A 14903-nucleotide genomic window follows, 5' to 3' on the forward strand; every position below is an offset into this window, starting at 1 on the left:
AAAGCAGAACAATGTATTGGATTTTTTATTTATTAATTTTTCTTTTCTTTTTGTTCAGCCGTGTCTGGAACTCCGACAACCGGATTATACAGTAGAGAGGTTGTCATCGGTAAGTGTTTATTTACTTCTATTTAGCACAGAGTTTATGTATTTACCAATTTTTTGTCTGTTTATACCTACACAATTCCTCCACAACTCTACTTTTTTCCACAAGGGAGTCACTACTTATCAAGGCCCGAAGGCCACTCGAGGATATGGGTTAACGAGTGTAAGGTGATTGGTGTGGTAACGTAGTGACCAGCAGTGGAAATTAAGTATAATTTGATTATTTAAAGGTAGGGCTCAACAAGAACTTGTTTGCATTGAACTTGAAGACGATCACGATGTAGTCAGATGGAAAGCAGCCCCCCCCGGTACAGTATTCCAAAGACGCATAGTTCTAGGAAAAAAACTTTCTGCATGGAATTTGCGTTTAGATTTAGGCAACGAGAAAGAGTGGGGGAAAGTTGTTGACAGTGGTTGTAACTGTGAATGTTCTTCAGGGAGGATCATGGATTGAAGCATAGTCAAGCACTTGCCATGAAAATAACGATAGAGCAGAGATAGACTCGCAATGTCTCTTATGTGAGAAATAGGTTGCAAGGAAGAAAAAAGGACATCTCCTACTAGATTTCGAAGACGATTTTAAACCCTGTCAAGACAGAAAAGGTATTTCGAGTAGCCCTCCCCTCCCATATAGCAGCAGTAGGAAATTTAGTTAACCTTTTTTTCACCATTGTTCTTTAAATAGAACGTAATTTTTGAAGTTGTGTAGAATTTATAATTTTATTTCAAATTCAATTCCTATCACATATTTGCAATAAACTAACTTGATTTCTTTCCTGAGTTCTTTATGTTCAGCTTTCACATAAATTTCAAACATTATTTATGTAGCCGCCAAGGTATATTAAAAACAATTAAATCGGAAAGTAATTTCTTATTTTGACAGGATAAAGGTTATGTCAACAAATTATGTATTTGCATACAAGTTTTATTGAATTTCTCACGGCACAAACAAAACAACGGAAGGCAGGTCAAGAGACGGTATTTGTACAGTTTAATCAAGGCATTAAAAAAATGAAAATATCGAAAAAAGGTTATATTGTAAGTATTCGTTATGGAATGAAGTTCTCCGAAAAAAATTTCACTTAATTTCATGAAGTAGTTTTCTTTTTTTTTTTTTTTACAGCGAAAAAACAATTTGTCATGATACCGAGCAAAAGGCAGTGATGTTTCGATTTTTTAGGAAGAAAAGCTAGTAATAAAGATGGGGAGGGAGTGTCGGCACTTTACATGGAGTTATCTCCCTGTGGCGTGTTCAAAAAATGCAATGATGGCTGACTTCAACGCGCTGTCATAAAAACGTGTTTTTTTCCGCTGTAAAAAAAAGAACAAAAACAAAAACAAAAACAAAAAAAAAAACACGAAAAAACAACAACAAAAAAACTACTCGATCAAATTAAGTGAATTTTTTTTTCGGAGATCTTCAGTCCAAAACGGATTCGTACAATATAACCTTTTTTTTTTTTATATTTTCATTTTTTTTTAATGTCTTGATTAAACTGTACAAGTACCCAAGAGACATTACAACAAAATGGAGCAAAGACCCGCACATTAAAGGAGACAATGGCTACCGGTCCAGAGTCAATATTTCTAATTTCATCGATCAAAATGAATAGCAATCAATATGTCCAAATTTTAACAATGAATTTTACCGTTTGGAGTTTACCGTAACTATAATTGTTCTTGATATGTATCTATAATTGATTAGCTCCCCCCCCACCATTTCTTCTTTGCAACCTATCCTTCATAGACGTGATGTAGCTAGTCCCATTCTTTCTATGAATACTATTATAGCACGGGTTTTCCAGAATTGTTTGATTTATTACTTGCTTCCTTTGTTCCAGCTCGTTTAACTCGTTGGTCTAGTGGCCTCTATCAATTCGCTGTTTTGATACCTCATGGTAATACGGCTATCTATTGCAGTAGCTTGTCTCCAAGAACTGCAATGTCGTCGAACTCTATTCCTGCAAACTATTTTCCTTCTATCTATAGTTTCAGTTTTTTAAAGGCTAAGGTTAATAGGCATCTCTTGTCTTTGCAATGGTCATTTTTCGTTATTGTTAACTCTTTACATCAAGTGGCTTCACGCCTTGTCTAGAGAAATTTCCATGAAAAATATTACAGAGAAAAGAGGTAACACGCATAAAAGTGTTAAGAACTCTATTAATGGGAGCTTGGAAGTATATTCTGTTTGAAGTCCAAAGAATAACCGAAAGTTAGCTAGACCAGATGCGTCACTGTACAGGTGCTCAGAGAAAGCACCTGTTTATTTTATCTGATATTTGTGTTATATTTCTATTTTATCTCCCTCGCTGACCAAAACCTTAAGTAATTTAAAAAAAAAGAAGTTTTCTCTTTCTAACGAATCACTTAACTACGAGAAGCGTTCCAAAAGTAATATCTCCTCTTTTTTATTCCGCCCCCACATATCAGAGGGGAATGGAAGTTGCATTGTTATAATTGAACGAATGCATTAATTACCGTAAAGTGAGATCTCTCTGTTGTAGACGGTGTGAGACTTTAAGAAAGCAACCCCTGCCATGGACGTGCGTCAGAAACGGAGATGCGTCATTGGATTCCTGGCAAACATGCACTGAGAATAGTGGTGACTATGTCGAAAAATTAATTATGATGGTTCAAAAAGGTCGCTCGTTTTAATAGTATTACTTCCGTCTTTGTAGCTCTTCAACTTTTTGAATAGAAAATAGGAAGCTTTACTTGTGTAACGATCCTCGTGTGTCATAGTTTGCTTTTTATGCTACCTATTCAGTTTACTTCGTGTCGGCAGTTTATGTAAGTCGCCAAAAGATGCTGGAGCGAAAACTGCCAGATGATTTATTCAAAACATAGTGTTACTGCCTTCCCCGTGTTAAGAATGGTTTTGTATTTAGAAGGCTATTTTTAAGATGGAGAAAAGGGGGTTTCCCGTTGACTAGTGTGTTGGAAGTCATTAAAACTTTCCTTGATTTGTTTTCACGCTTTCGTTCAAACTTATTTTATGACAACTGATTGGATATTAATTTCGCCATATTTTGTTTCAGCATCTTTCGCTTCAGCATTTTTTGTTTCGGCATCTTTCGTTTCGCCATCTTTCATTTCGGCATCTTTCGTTTCGGCTTATTTCGTTTCGGTATCTTCCGTTTCGGCATCTTTCATTTCGACATCTTTCGTTGCAGTATCTTTCATTTCGGCATCTTTCTTTTCAGCATCTTTTGTTTCAGCATCTTTCGTTTCGGCATCTTTCGTTTCAACATATTTCGTTGCGGCATCATTCATTTAAGCATCTTTCGTTTCGGCATCTTTAGATTCAGCATATTTCGTTTCGGCATCTTTCGATTCAGCATGTTTCGTTTGCCAAAGATTTGCCGGCAAATTGTTTCCGTTCTATTTTTCTTGTCACATCTCATGTGATATTTGTGTTTCATTTCTCTTTTAGCAACGCTTCTTTTCTCAGGAACTCTTTCTATTCCCAGCAATTATATATCTACGATTGAAATAATTGTTCTAAAATTCCTTTTTTTCTGGACACTAATTAATAAACTCCTCTCTGTACACCAACGTTCTGGTCTAGCCCCAGCGAAGCGTAGTCTAGGGTCTATACCAATTAGTATTCATAATTCAAAGTTCAAGGGCTCTTTATGATACACTTCGTGTACTTATATCTGATAGTTTTGAAACCGTATTTATTGCTTTTTACTACTACGACTACTACTCGTAGCAGTAGTAATATATTATTCACCGTCATATAAAACACCTGCTATATAAAGAGTGCTTCCCACAAATTAGTAAGAATTTTTACGAATAGTAATTAATAAGTACTTATATATAAAGTAGAGTCATTGTTGTTTACTCATTCGAAGTTCTCACACGTGCCATTACTAGTGATCACTTAAACTAGTGAAAAACAGGTGGTGCTTCCTGGAGTCTGAGTGACAGCAAGTCTCCGCAAAATTTCCATTCATTTCTGCTTCTTTCGATCACGATTATAAATCGACTTTGCGTTCTCTCAACAGATGTTTATCGTTAGGTTGCCTTGATAACGCACGTTTGGATTCTTCTGGAAGTTAAGTCGAAATAACCCATGCCTTTCTAGTCGAGGTCTGGATATTGCTGTCCTCTTTCCATCCTCTCAGAGCTTGTATGGTCATTTTTCTGTAGTACCAACTGATATTATTGCCACCGCGTTAATTTTTTGGGTGGGTGTGTTTGTCGCATTATGAAATTATTCTCATATATTTACTACGGTAGTTTAGGTTGTCTTGGGTTCATCTCTAGCATATCATATCTATATTTTTAGCTTTATTTCTAGCATATTATATCTATATTTTTAGCTTTATTTTTAGCATATCTATATTTTTAGCTTTGTTTTTAGCATATTATATTTATATTTTTAGCTTTATTTTTAGCATATCTATATTTTTAGCTTTATTTTTAGCATATTATATCTATATTTTTAGCTTTATTTTTAGCATATTATATCTATATTTTTAGCTTTATTTCTAGCATATTATATCTATATTTTTAGCTTTATTTCTAGCATATTATATCTATATTTTTATTTATGTTTACAAAATGCCATCGTATTTCAACTTGGTTTCTCACTGTTTTATTTGAAGTTTTTTTTTATTTAGTTCTAGCTGGGAATGGGCATGCTACCAGATGCTAGACATTCATACATTCTAACCGAAAAATCTTTTTTAGAGTCTAACCGTCCATTTAAATGTAATTGTTGGCATTTCTCTTGCACTTGGTTCACAAGGTATATATATATATATATATATATATATATATATATATATATATATATATATATATAAAGCTGTGTGTGTGTGTGTCTGGTCACGAATAGGCTCCTATATGATGGACCATTTTAAACTGATTGCATATAATGATAGGAGATGTATCGAGACACGGGAATGGGTATGTTTGATCTGGCAGAACGGTGGTTCATTAAAATTGTGGGGTCGGCGTTCGCGCCTGGTTCACAAAGTATGGAAATAAAAAATTTAAAAATTAAAAAAAAAAACGTTTACAAGTGTTTTTGATATAGATTGTAGATAATAATACTTTGATAAGTATGTTTTAACTTAAATAAGGATGGTATAATAAAACTGTGGGGTCTGCGTTCGCGGCTGGCCTCCATAGAATGGAAATAGGCACAAAATTTAATAAAGACTTTTCATATCTATCTGCGTAAGTATAGTTTGATAATTATGTTTCAGTTTGAAGAAATATGGTATAATAAAATTATGGGGTGTTCGTTCGCACCTGATCTCCAAAGAATGAACATATGTCAGAAAGTTCAACAAGGTTTTTTAATATAGATCCACAGAATATGGTGATAAGTGTTTAAGTGTGAACAGGTATGGTATAATAAATTATGGGATTTATCTATTTTATTTTTACTTTCACCATATTTTGCTTTGGTTTTAATATCCCCAAATTCGAAGCTATCTCTTTACAGCCCTTCCTTTTCATAACCTATCATACTTTAGTCCATTTTCTGTAGGCTGTTTTTTTAACCCAGTCAACGACGGATACTTTTGCTAGTATAATATATATATATATATATATATATATATATATATATATATATATATATATATATATATATATATATATATATATATATATGCCTGGTAGTTTTTTAAATTCTTTTTCATGAGTCCGATTACTATTTTAATTACTGGACTGATTGAGATCTTCCTAAGATTCCAGTTTTTTTCATGTCCTACATTAAACCTTGGTATTTTGTTATTATTAGCTACTTTAACTGCTACTAGGGTTGCTTCTTTGTCCTTCTTATCACATGTCACTTTGTTAGATTAATAGCTACGTTTTTAAGGTACCTAGCTGTAGGAATTGCATAGTCATAGTAGATGGTGTTCTTTCTGGTATGTGTTCACAGGGCTAGCTGTTACATTGGTTAGTGTTACCGTGTTACGTGGCTTGTTTTGCAATTCATGCATCCCATAACTTCATATCGATGCCTATGTATGCGTGTTTCAACGCCAGAAAATCTCAGCATGCCATCATCTTTTTTTTTTATCTCTTCTTCTTTTAGGGTTGATCGCTGGTGTCGTCATCCTGGCATGTTTGGTGATCATCCTGCTCACAGCCCTGGCCGCAAGCATGCGACGGTAAGTGTTTTACCGGGACTATGAATATCAGCCGGAGAAGAAGAACAGAGTTTGCCGGTGCCTTTATATATATATATATATATATATATATATATATATATATATATATATATATATATATATATATATATATATATTAAGACGGACTCATTTAAATCAGTACAAACAAAACTACATATAATATTTATTATGTATAAGGCTTTATTTTTTGCCGAACATTCAAAGTTTCCAAATGAAATAACACATACAAACACGCATATACTTATGTGTACACACCTACCAACACACACACACATACACATACACACAGACGCACAATCAAACCACGATTTAATAATTGAATAAAAAAAATAATACAGGAAATGACAGTTGTTTTGCATTATAAAACGTGGGTATTTTTTTAAAGAGAAATTATATTTATTTTTTGTTTGTATTGTTTTTATTTGTATTTCTGACATTTTCACTTGGTACCTGGACGTTTTAGACCGTTAAAAACGGGCAAAAGTTATGGACCGTTGATTAAGAATAAGTCTTTTATGCCAAAGTGATGGTTTAATATGATTAAATTTGTGCTCGTTTCCGCATTAAATACTAATCCATATTAATCCCTATTTCATTAATGTCTATCTGTGCATCAAATGAATTACATAATACTTAGTTCACTGCACCTTTTCATTATGAAGGCCCATACTAAATTTCAACCAGATAAATCCAATAGGTTCTGAGAAACTACTGCCCTGAATATTTTACGGAGGGTGTGTACAAGATATTGGAGCTCAGTCTATTACCTACCATAAACATAACGATATAGTAGAGCGAAGGTCGTAAATTCTTTTCCGTAATTGTTACAAGTGTTAACTGCAGGACAGTGAGATGACGAAGAGGTGTTGATTAGCCGTTGCTTTAACACCCCCTCTACATTTTTTTACAAACATTGGAGAGTATTCGAATTATTTTCAGTACTATTCTCATCCAGTTCGATTCCAGAGTTCAGCATAAAAATCCCGGACTTGCAAATGATGTAACTGGAGAAAAACACCGACTAAACAAAATCAGCTTGTCTGTCGAAGAGAAATATTTCCCACCTTTCCTCTCTACGTGTCATTTCGTACTTTCGTCCATGATTCGACTTTCTGTATATGTATCTTTCCTTCGAATCTTGCTTCTAATTTATTTTTTCATTCTATTACGTAATTTTAAACTGACGGAGAAGATTTTCTTTACCAACCCTAATTTGTTTCTAATATTGTTATAGAAGATCACATGGACCGAAAAGTTGTGAGAATCCCATGAACATCCCAGATGAAAAGAATAGTTTGAGTAATTCAAATACAAGGGGCGTGCAATAAGTAATGCCCCTTACCCACTTCCCATAGCAGTAAAGCAACAAAACTTGGCGCAGTTATAAGTCTTTCTCTACATAGGAACCATCCAGAGTTATGCATTTCTCCCATCGTTTGATGCAGCTGTGGAGACCGTTTTTGTAGAACGCACCAGATGTTCGACATGACTTCAGAAATCAAGGCTGCATCATCTGGGAAACGCTTTCCTTTCTAAAAACAACTTCATGGCTGGGAAGAGGTGAATGTCAGAGGCTGAAAGGTCAGGCGAGTAGGGAGGATGGGGAAGGATTTCATAACTACACAACCCCGTGCTTCTGATCTGGCGACATGCGAGTTGTGGACCGGAGCGTTGTCCTGCAGGAGGAGGGTACCTTTTCTGATCTTACCCCGCCTCTTGATTTTGATAGCTTCCCTTAATTTCCTCAAAAGTGAAGCATAATAGGCTCCTGTAATTGTGGTACCCTTTGCCAGGAAATCTGTCATCACTACTCCGTTCTGGTCCCAGAAGACTGTGAGCATGACCTTGCCAGCGGAGAGCTGCACCCTTGCCTTCTTTGGAGGTGGTGAGTCCAACTGCTTCCACTGCATTGACTGGGCTTTTGTCTCTGGATCATAGTGATGGACCCAGGTTTCATCCTGTGTAATCAGTCTTTTGAAAAACTTTGACTCATCTTCTTGGCACATCTCCAAATTCATCCTCGAGCACTTGGCGCGTTCTTTTCATTCTTTTGAGTCTCTGGTATATATCCGACACAGTTAGACACACTTAATCAACCGAAAACCCGAGAACCACATCCGTCTATACTCAAGAATCAAAACAACGGAAAGAATATGCTGTTGTCACAGCCCTAGTGATAAACCCTAAACCCCAGGCCCCAATAAAAGCACGTACAGAAGATTTATTATCGCAGACAGGATTTCAGGTGAACTTTTTTATTTTACAGGATATAAAAATTCCAAGTTAAAAATACACCAGGTTGCGATACATGATCACAGAAAGACTTATTTTTGGTATTTTGGGTCAGATTGTTCTTAGAGGTCACGAAACCTTCTTTCCTTTATGAGTTATATTTATATCCGAGTCCTCTTTCAAGTATATTCCCCGCTTCCCAAAGCCTAAAGTGATTGAAGCAACGGAGAGTAATTTCTTCTTTCTTACGAAATACTTAACTGTGTTTTAGTTTCTTTTCCTTGTACTTATACTGTTTACGACTCAATAGACGGTATCTTCGCGCCAAAATTTTCCGGCAGATGCAGAAGCGTAAACTGCCAGACAATTAATTCAAAACGCAGAGTTAATCCCTTGCAGTGTTAAGAATGGCTTTCTAATTAACACGTATTCTTAACTGAATCTGAGTTTTAATAAAGATATAAACATTAGTGCACGATCCTGTCAGAGGCGTTCGGGCTTATCTGGATAGGGCTCAACCAAATTCAATTTTTAGTTCATCATCGTATCATAGAGTTTCACTCCATCTTGAGATCCATTGTCGGGCAGAGTCCGAGGCATCGCCCATGTTCACATCGGAGACTGTCTCGTTTAGGGGATAATTTGTGAAGATGTGAGCGATAGTCTACACGTCGAAGCCGCAGGGATACCAAGCGTCTTGTGCAAAGCCCCAATTGTGCAGGTTGTCCTGTGTTTTGACAATCTTCGCCTGCGTCCGGTTGAGTGTTATCGAATCTTTCCGGGAGAGTTCAGAACCTGCTGAGAGATTTTCCTTCAATGCCGAAAGAGCCTTGTTGTCGTTGACTGATTCGTTCCACCAACGCAGGCGGTCGGTTGCTGGTGTTGTTCGTCAGGGCCTGTAACAATGGCAAAGCTCTTGCGCAATGGTATTACCTGCGATACCTCTTTGTGTCCAAATACTCTTGGTTAAAGACAATAGATAGTCATGTTTAAGTTAACAATAGTGTTTTAAGTAAAACAAATAAAATAAATGTCGTGATTCTCTGCATGTATTAATCACTCCGGCGGAAAGAAAGGTAATCGCAGAACATCGTCCTCCATTTCACGAAAGGAGCTAAGGGCTAATATATCAAGAGTTATATACAATAACAACGATAACATAAATACTAACTATAGGGATATGACAGTGGCTAAGTGACTAAGAACGCGGGCTTTCTGTGCCAAATTCAAATCCAGACGTTTCGCAGAAACACATTCACTTAAGAATGTGTGTGGGGGGGCACTAACCATATTCGGGTTTAACCGGCTTCATCCAAAGGAAGAGGTTTCCATGGGAGTATAAAATTCACAAGCGGTCCCCAGTCGCATGCATATCCCTGTCAGAGGCGACGATGACGTTAGTTTTTTTTTTTTTTTGCAACTCTTGTAAGGAGGTGACAACGTCCTCCTACATACAGCGCCTGGAATTTCTAAATTAGTCACCCATTTTACCAATGACCAGGCTCAACGTTGCTTAACTTCGGTGATCTGAAGGGAACTGGTGTGTCAACGTGATTATGCCGTATGCATATGAGTGACCTATGAGGATATAAGTGACCTTCACTTGGTACCTAGACATTTTAGACCGTTAAAAACGAGCAAAAGTTATGGCACGTTGACTTAGAGTGTGTCTTTTATGCCAAAATGATGCTTTAATATATGATCAAATTTGTGCTCGTTTTCGCATTATATACTAATACATATTGATCCATATTAATCTATATTAATCCCTATTTTTATTAATTCCTAACGGTGCATCGAACGGATACCATAATACTTAGTTCACTGCACCTTTCATTATAAAGGCCCATACTAAATTTTGACCAGATCAATCCAATAGTTTCTGAAAATACTTGTGTAGTAAATGTGATGACTAATCCCTATTAATCCGTTACTGTACATCCAACAAATACCATAATGCGTGGCACGCCGCACCTTTCTAGAAAGAATTATAACTAGAAAGGTATCGGAAAAACGAATGCCAGCAGGAATCATCTGATTCATTCGGAATCAAATAATGAATGCTCCTCATCTTGTCCTCCCCCCCCCTCCTCCTTCTCCTCATCCCCCTCCTCCTCAACAACAACAACAACAACAACAACAACAACAACTTTTTCTTTCCCCTTTTTTATTATCATTTCCTGCTCAATACTTACAATCTGCTACTTCCTCTTTTCATCACGTTAGCATGAAAAATATTTAATGCTAAGACATCTGTAAGACTGTGAGAGATCTGTGATACTGTGTGTGTGTGTGTGTGTGTGAGAGAGAGAGAGAGAGAGAGATTTGTGAGACTGTGAGAGATCTGTGTGTGGGGGGGGAGATCTGTGAGACTGTGAGAGATCTGTGATACTGTGTGTGTGTGTGTGTGTGTGTGTGATAGAGAGAGAGAGAGAGAGAGAGAGAGAGAGAGAGAGAGAGAGAGAGAGAGAGAGAAAGAGATCTGTGAGTCTGTGAGAGATCTAGGAAATATTTCAAACATGCGCGTGATATTGTGCCTTTACATAATGGAACTAGCTCTCGTAGATATAGAGTCAGAGTGAAGAAATGGTTTGGAATGTGGCTGTTTTTGTTTCGTTTTGTTTTTGATTTACTAAGGGGTCACCATTTATCGGGGCCCACTCGAAGATAAGGGTTAAAGGGATCGTCAGTTAGACAATTATCACATTTAAAAGTGGATCGGAAACAATGACTGAATAATATTCTCTAGAAGGTCATTTACATAGAAAAGAAACTGTGTTGGGCCTAGAATAGAAGCCTGAGGAACATCAGCATTGATAGGAAAAGAAAATGAAGAGACACCAGCGAGAGTTACACACAAGCTTCGATTAGAAAGAAAAAACACAATAATGCTCAAGAATCTTACTAATAATACAATAACTTCGAAGTTTATGTAGAAAGCCAGAATGAGACACTTTGTCGAACGCCTTTAAAATATCAAGCCCTACCCTCTCCTGAATTATCTATAAACCAACATATCCTCTCAGTAACAACAGTTAATATACCAGCTGTTGAACGAAAACAACGAAAGCCACTTTAAACATCACTAATTCTAAATGGCACTAACATATCCAAGTAACACTTGTTTCTTCTTCCTTCCTAAAGCAAAAGTATGTTAGTCGAAAATATGTAAAGAAATCCAAATAATGAGAACAAAAGACTCTTCTATCGATTGAAAAATTGGAAAAGGAGACAAACATTAATTTAAGCAGTTATCTTTTAATAATTTACCCTGTTTTGTGATGTTTGATATAGAGAAGTTCTAACTTCTAAATGTAACAAGACTTGTTTTTTTTTTATGAATTCATAACTAATTTTATGAATGCTTTTTGAATAAATGTTAAGACAAATTCGATTGTAAAAACCAGTTATTTCTGTGTTTTTTTTAAATGAAGATATACGTGGTCATCCAACAATTGTTTAACTTTACAATTAAAGGAGGAGGTATTTCTGAATGGAGTCCTTTAAAGACTCAATAAATACACGCACATACACATGTTCAAGAGATCGTCAGTTAGACGTGTGTGTGTGTGTGTGTCTGTAGACTTACACAATTGCTGTCGCATTTTGAGAGACAATCTCTTTAGAACTCAAAATGATAATATCGAAATTCGATTGCTTTTGCGTAAGCCACAAATTGATTACATACTAAATAGTTATAAAGCTCTATCTAGTATAGAGCACTTTAAAAAATATTAATTTAAAATTCATATTATAACTACATATAAAAGTGTTTAATTATATATATATATATATATAACTACTTCATTTACTCACATAAAATTAATATACGAAAGTATAGATTTATGCGTAAACTTTAATTATTTACTTCAAAAGTGCTCAATACGTAGGTAGAGCAAGTTAGTAATTTATAAAATATATATGGCGATTAAGCTACACTGAATATTCGGCGTTTCATCCACTCTAGGATTCGCCAGGCTTATGCGCGAATTCTGTGGTTGTTTATCGTTTTTATATGGTCCTCTTCTGTTGAGGATTTTAGTTAGCCAATCAGCTTTCTAGTATCCACCGCGCCACTTCCTATCGCCAATGGGCATGTATTTTATCGAACAAAGGATCTGTTTTAAAACTAGTTTAGTGGTTTAAGGCAGACATTTTTTTATGTATATAAATATTCGTATGTGTACATATATACACATATATATATACATATATATATATATATACATACATATATGTGTGATCGTTTATGTATATTCATGTTTATTTAATTTATTTATTTGTTTATTTTCTATTGTTTTTGTTAGACAAGCTACCACGTGTAGGCATTTAGACGACCCATGTAAATTATGCCTTCATGAAAAATTTGCTATCCTGTACTTTAAAGAACCCCAAAATCTATTAAACTGTAGAAGAGAAATAGCAAATAACTGTGTTCACAAAATAAAATTTACTCTAGGATAGCGATACAAAATAGTTTTAAAACTAACAAAAACAATAGAAAATAAACAAATAAATAAATTAAATAAACATGAATATACATAAACGATCACACATATATGTATGTATATATATATATGTATATGTATATGTGCATATATGTATGTACACATATGTATATTTATATATATAAAAAATATGTCTGCCTTAAACCACTAAACTAGTTTTAAAACAGATCCTTTGTTCGATAAAATGCATGCCCATTGGCGATAGGAAGTGGCGCGGTGGATACTAGAAAGCTGATTGGCTAACTAAAATCCTCAACAGAAGAGGACCATATAAAACGATAAACAACCACAGAATTCACGCATAAGCCTAACGAATCCTAGAGTGGATGAAATGCCGAATATTCAGTGTAGCTTAATCGCCATATATATTTTATAAATTACTAATATATATATATATATATATATATATATATATATATATATATATATATAAATAGAGAGAGAGAGAGAGAGAGAGAGAGAGAGAGAGAGAGAGTAAAACCCCGGGATGCGGCATTAAACATTAGTAAAAAATACAGTACAGTATATAATACATATTAATACATATGTATATAATCAAATAACATTACGAATAATAGTGTAAGGCGAGGCAAATACCGTAACTAGGGGCACAAAATATCGTATTCCACATCGTATCCTGAAAAAAAAGTATCCTAGAGCCACCGTATCCCTGGGTTCTACTATATTATTATTATTATTATTATTATTATTATTATTATTATTGTTATTATTATTATTATTATTATCATTAATGTTTTATCTGCTTACTTATACATATTTCGGTTACCGAATCGTATCAATGACCCAGTAACTTCATCAGGCTTTAGAGAAGAAATGCAGAAATTCTATAAAGTCTGATGAAGTTACTGGGTCGTTGATACGACTCGGTAACCGAAACATGTGTAACTAAGCAGATAAAACGGTAATAAAAATATATATTTGCTCTGCAATAGTATTGAGCACTTTTTTCAGGTTTTTACTACTTACCATTTTTGCTATATATATACACACGCACACATATTGTAACTAAGTATTACATTAGAAAATCAGAGTGCTCAATTACTTGTGCAAGAGCATATATATATTTATATATTTTTTATTTCAATTCACACAATACATTAGCTTGATCTTTTATCGCTACCTTAGGGTTCACCGAACACTGGAAACTCAGGGTTAAAGATACTAAATCTAACCGATTTTTAGCGGATATTTTCATAGTACAATCTGTTTTACTCTCAGAACATCGACTTCAGAATCGGCTACATTCGGTATTTTTAATCCTGCCGGCTGAGTTTCAATGAAACCGAGGGTATCGATAGTGTTCTGTTAAACCGAAAGTATCGATAGAAGATCAAGTTAATCTATCGTGTCAAATAATCTTTCTATCTAATATCTATCTAATGTATATAAATTTATCTTGTCGAATTTTCAAATTCAGACTCAAATGACATTTAAGTTAACAAATCAAAAAAAAAATTTTCTAGCTAGCCATTTTTTATTTGTTATTGTGGAAAGGCCCTATTCTATTCATTTATTTGTTATTGTGGAAAGGTCCTATTCATTGAAATGAAATGAAATGAAAAAAATTTTTCTAGCTAGCCATTTTTTATTTGTTATTGTTGTACCGTGTTATTTGCAATATGATAACGTTCTACAAATTTATTTTAAAAATTATTTATTTAGACGACCGATAATATGAAATATTTTTTAATAGTTATCTAAATATATAAATTATCAAGAAGATAACTCATAATTTTAATTTAAAAAATATAATAGAAGTTGTCTACTTTATAGTCCATTTTTATTTCTTTACAGGTTTAAAAATGTACAAACAAATATGAATTATGAGCTAAAATATTCCCATTGCGTACCACTTTATTGGAAAAACAAAGGCAATAAA

The 14903-nt window shown here is 34.6% G+C and overlaps 1 protein-coding gene across 1 annotated transcript in view; it reads left to right on the forward strand.

Annotated features, from left to right (window-relative positions):
- LOC145248932 (uncharacterized) overlaps positions 1-14903 on the forward strand; it is a gene marked incomplete in the record, with an annotated part of 105102 nt that overhangs the window by 74481 nt on the left and 15718 nt on the right. Inside the window, 2 exon segments of the mRNA XM_080110724.1 lie at positions 59-109; positions 6167-6242. Coding sequence (XP_079966850.1) covers positions 59-109; positions 6167-6242 — 127 coding nt within the window.

This window comes from Euprymna scolopes, chromosome 27, assembly GCF_053919585.1.
Source record: "Euprymna scolopes isolate OS-2025 chromosome 27, ASM5391958v1, whole genome shotgun sequence".
Lineage (NCBI taxonomy): Eukaryota > Metazoa > Mollusca > Cephalopoda > Sepiida > Sepiolidae > Euprymna > Euprymna scolopes.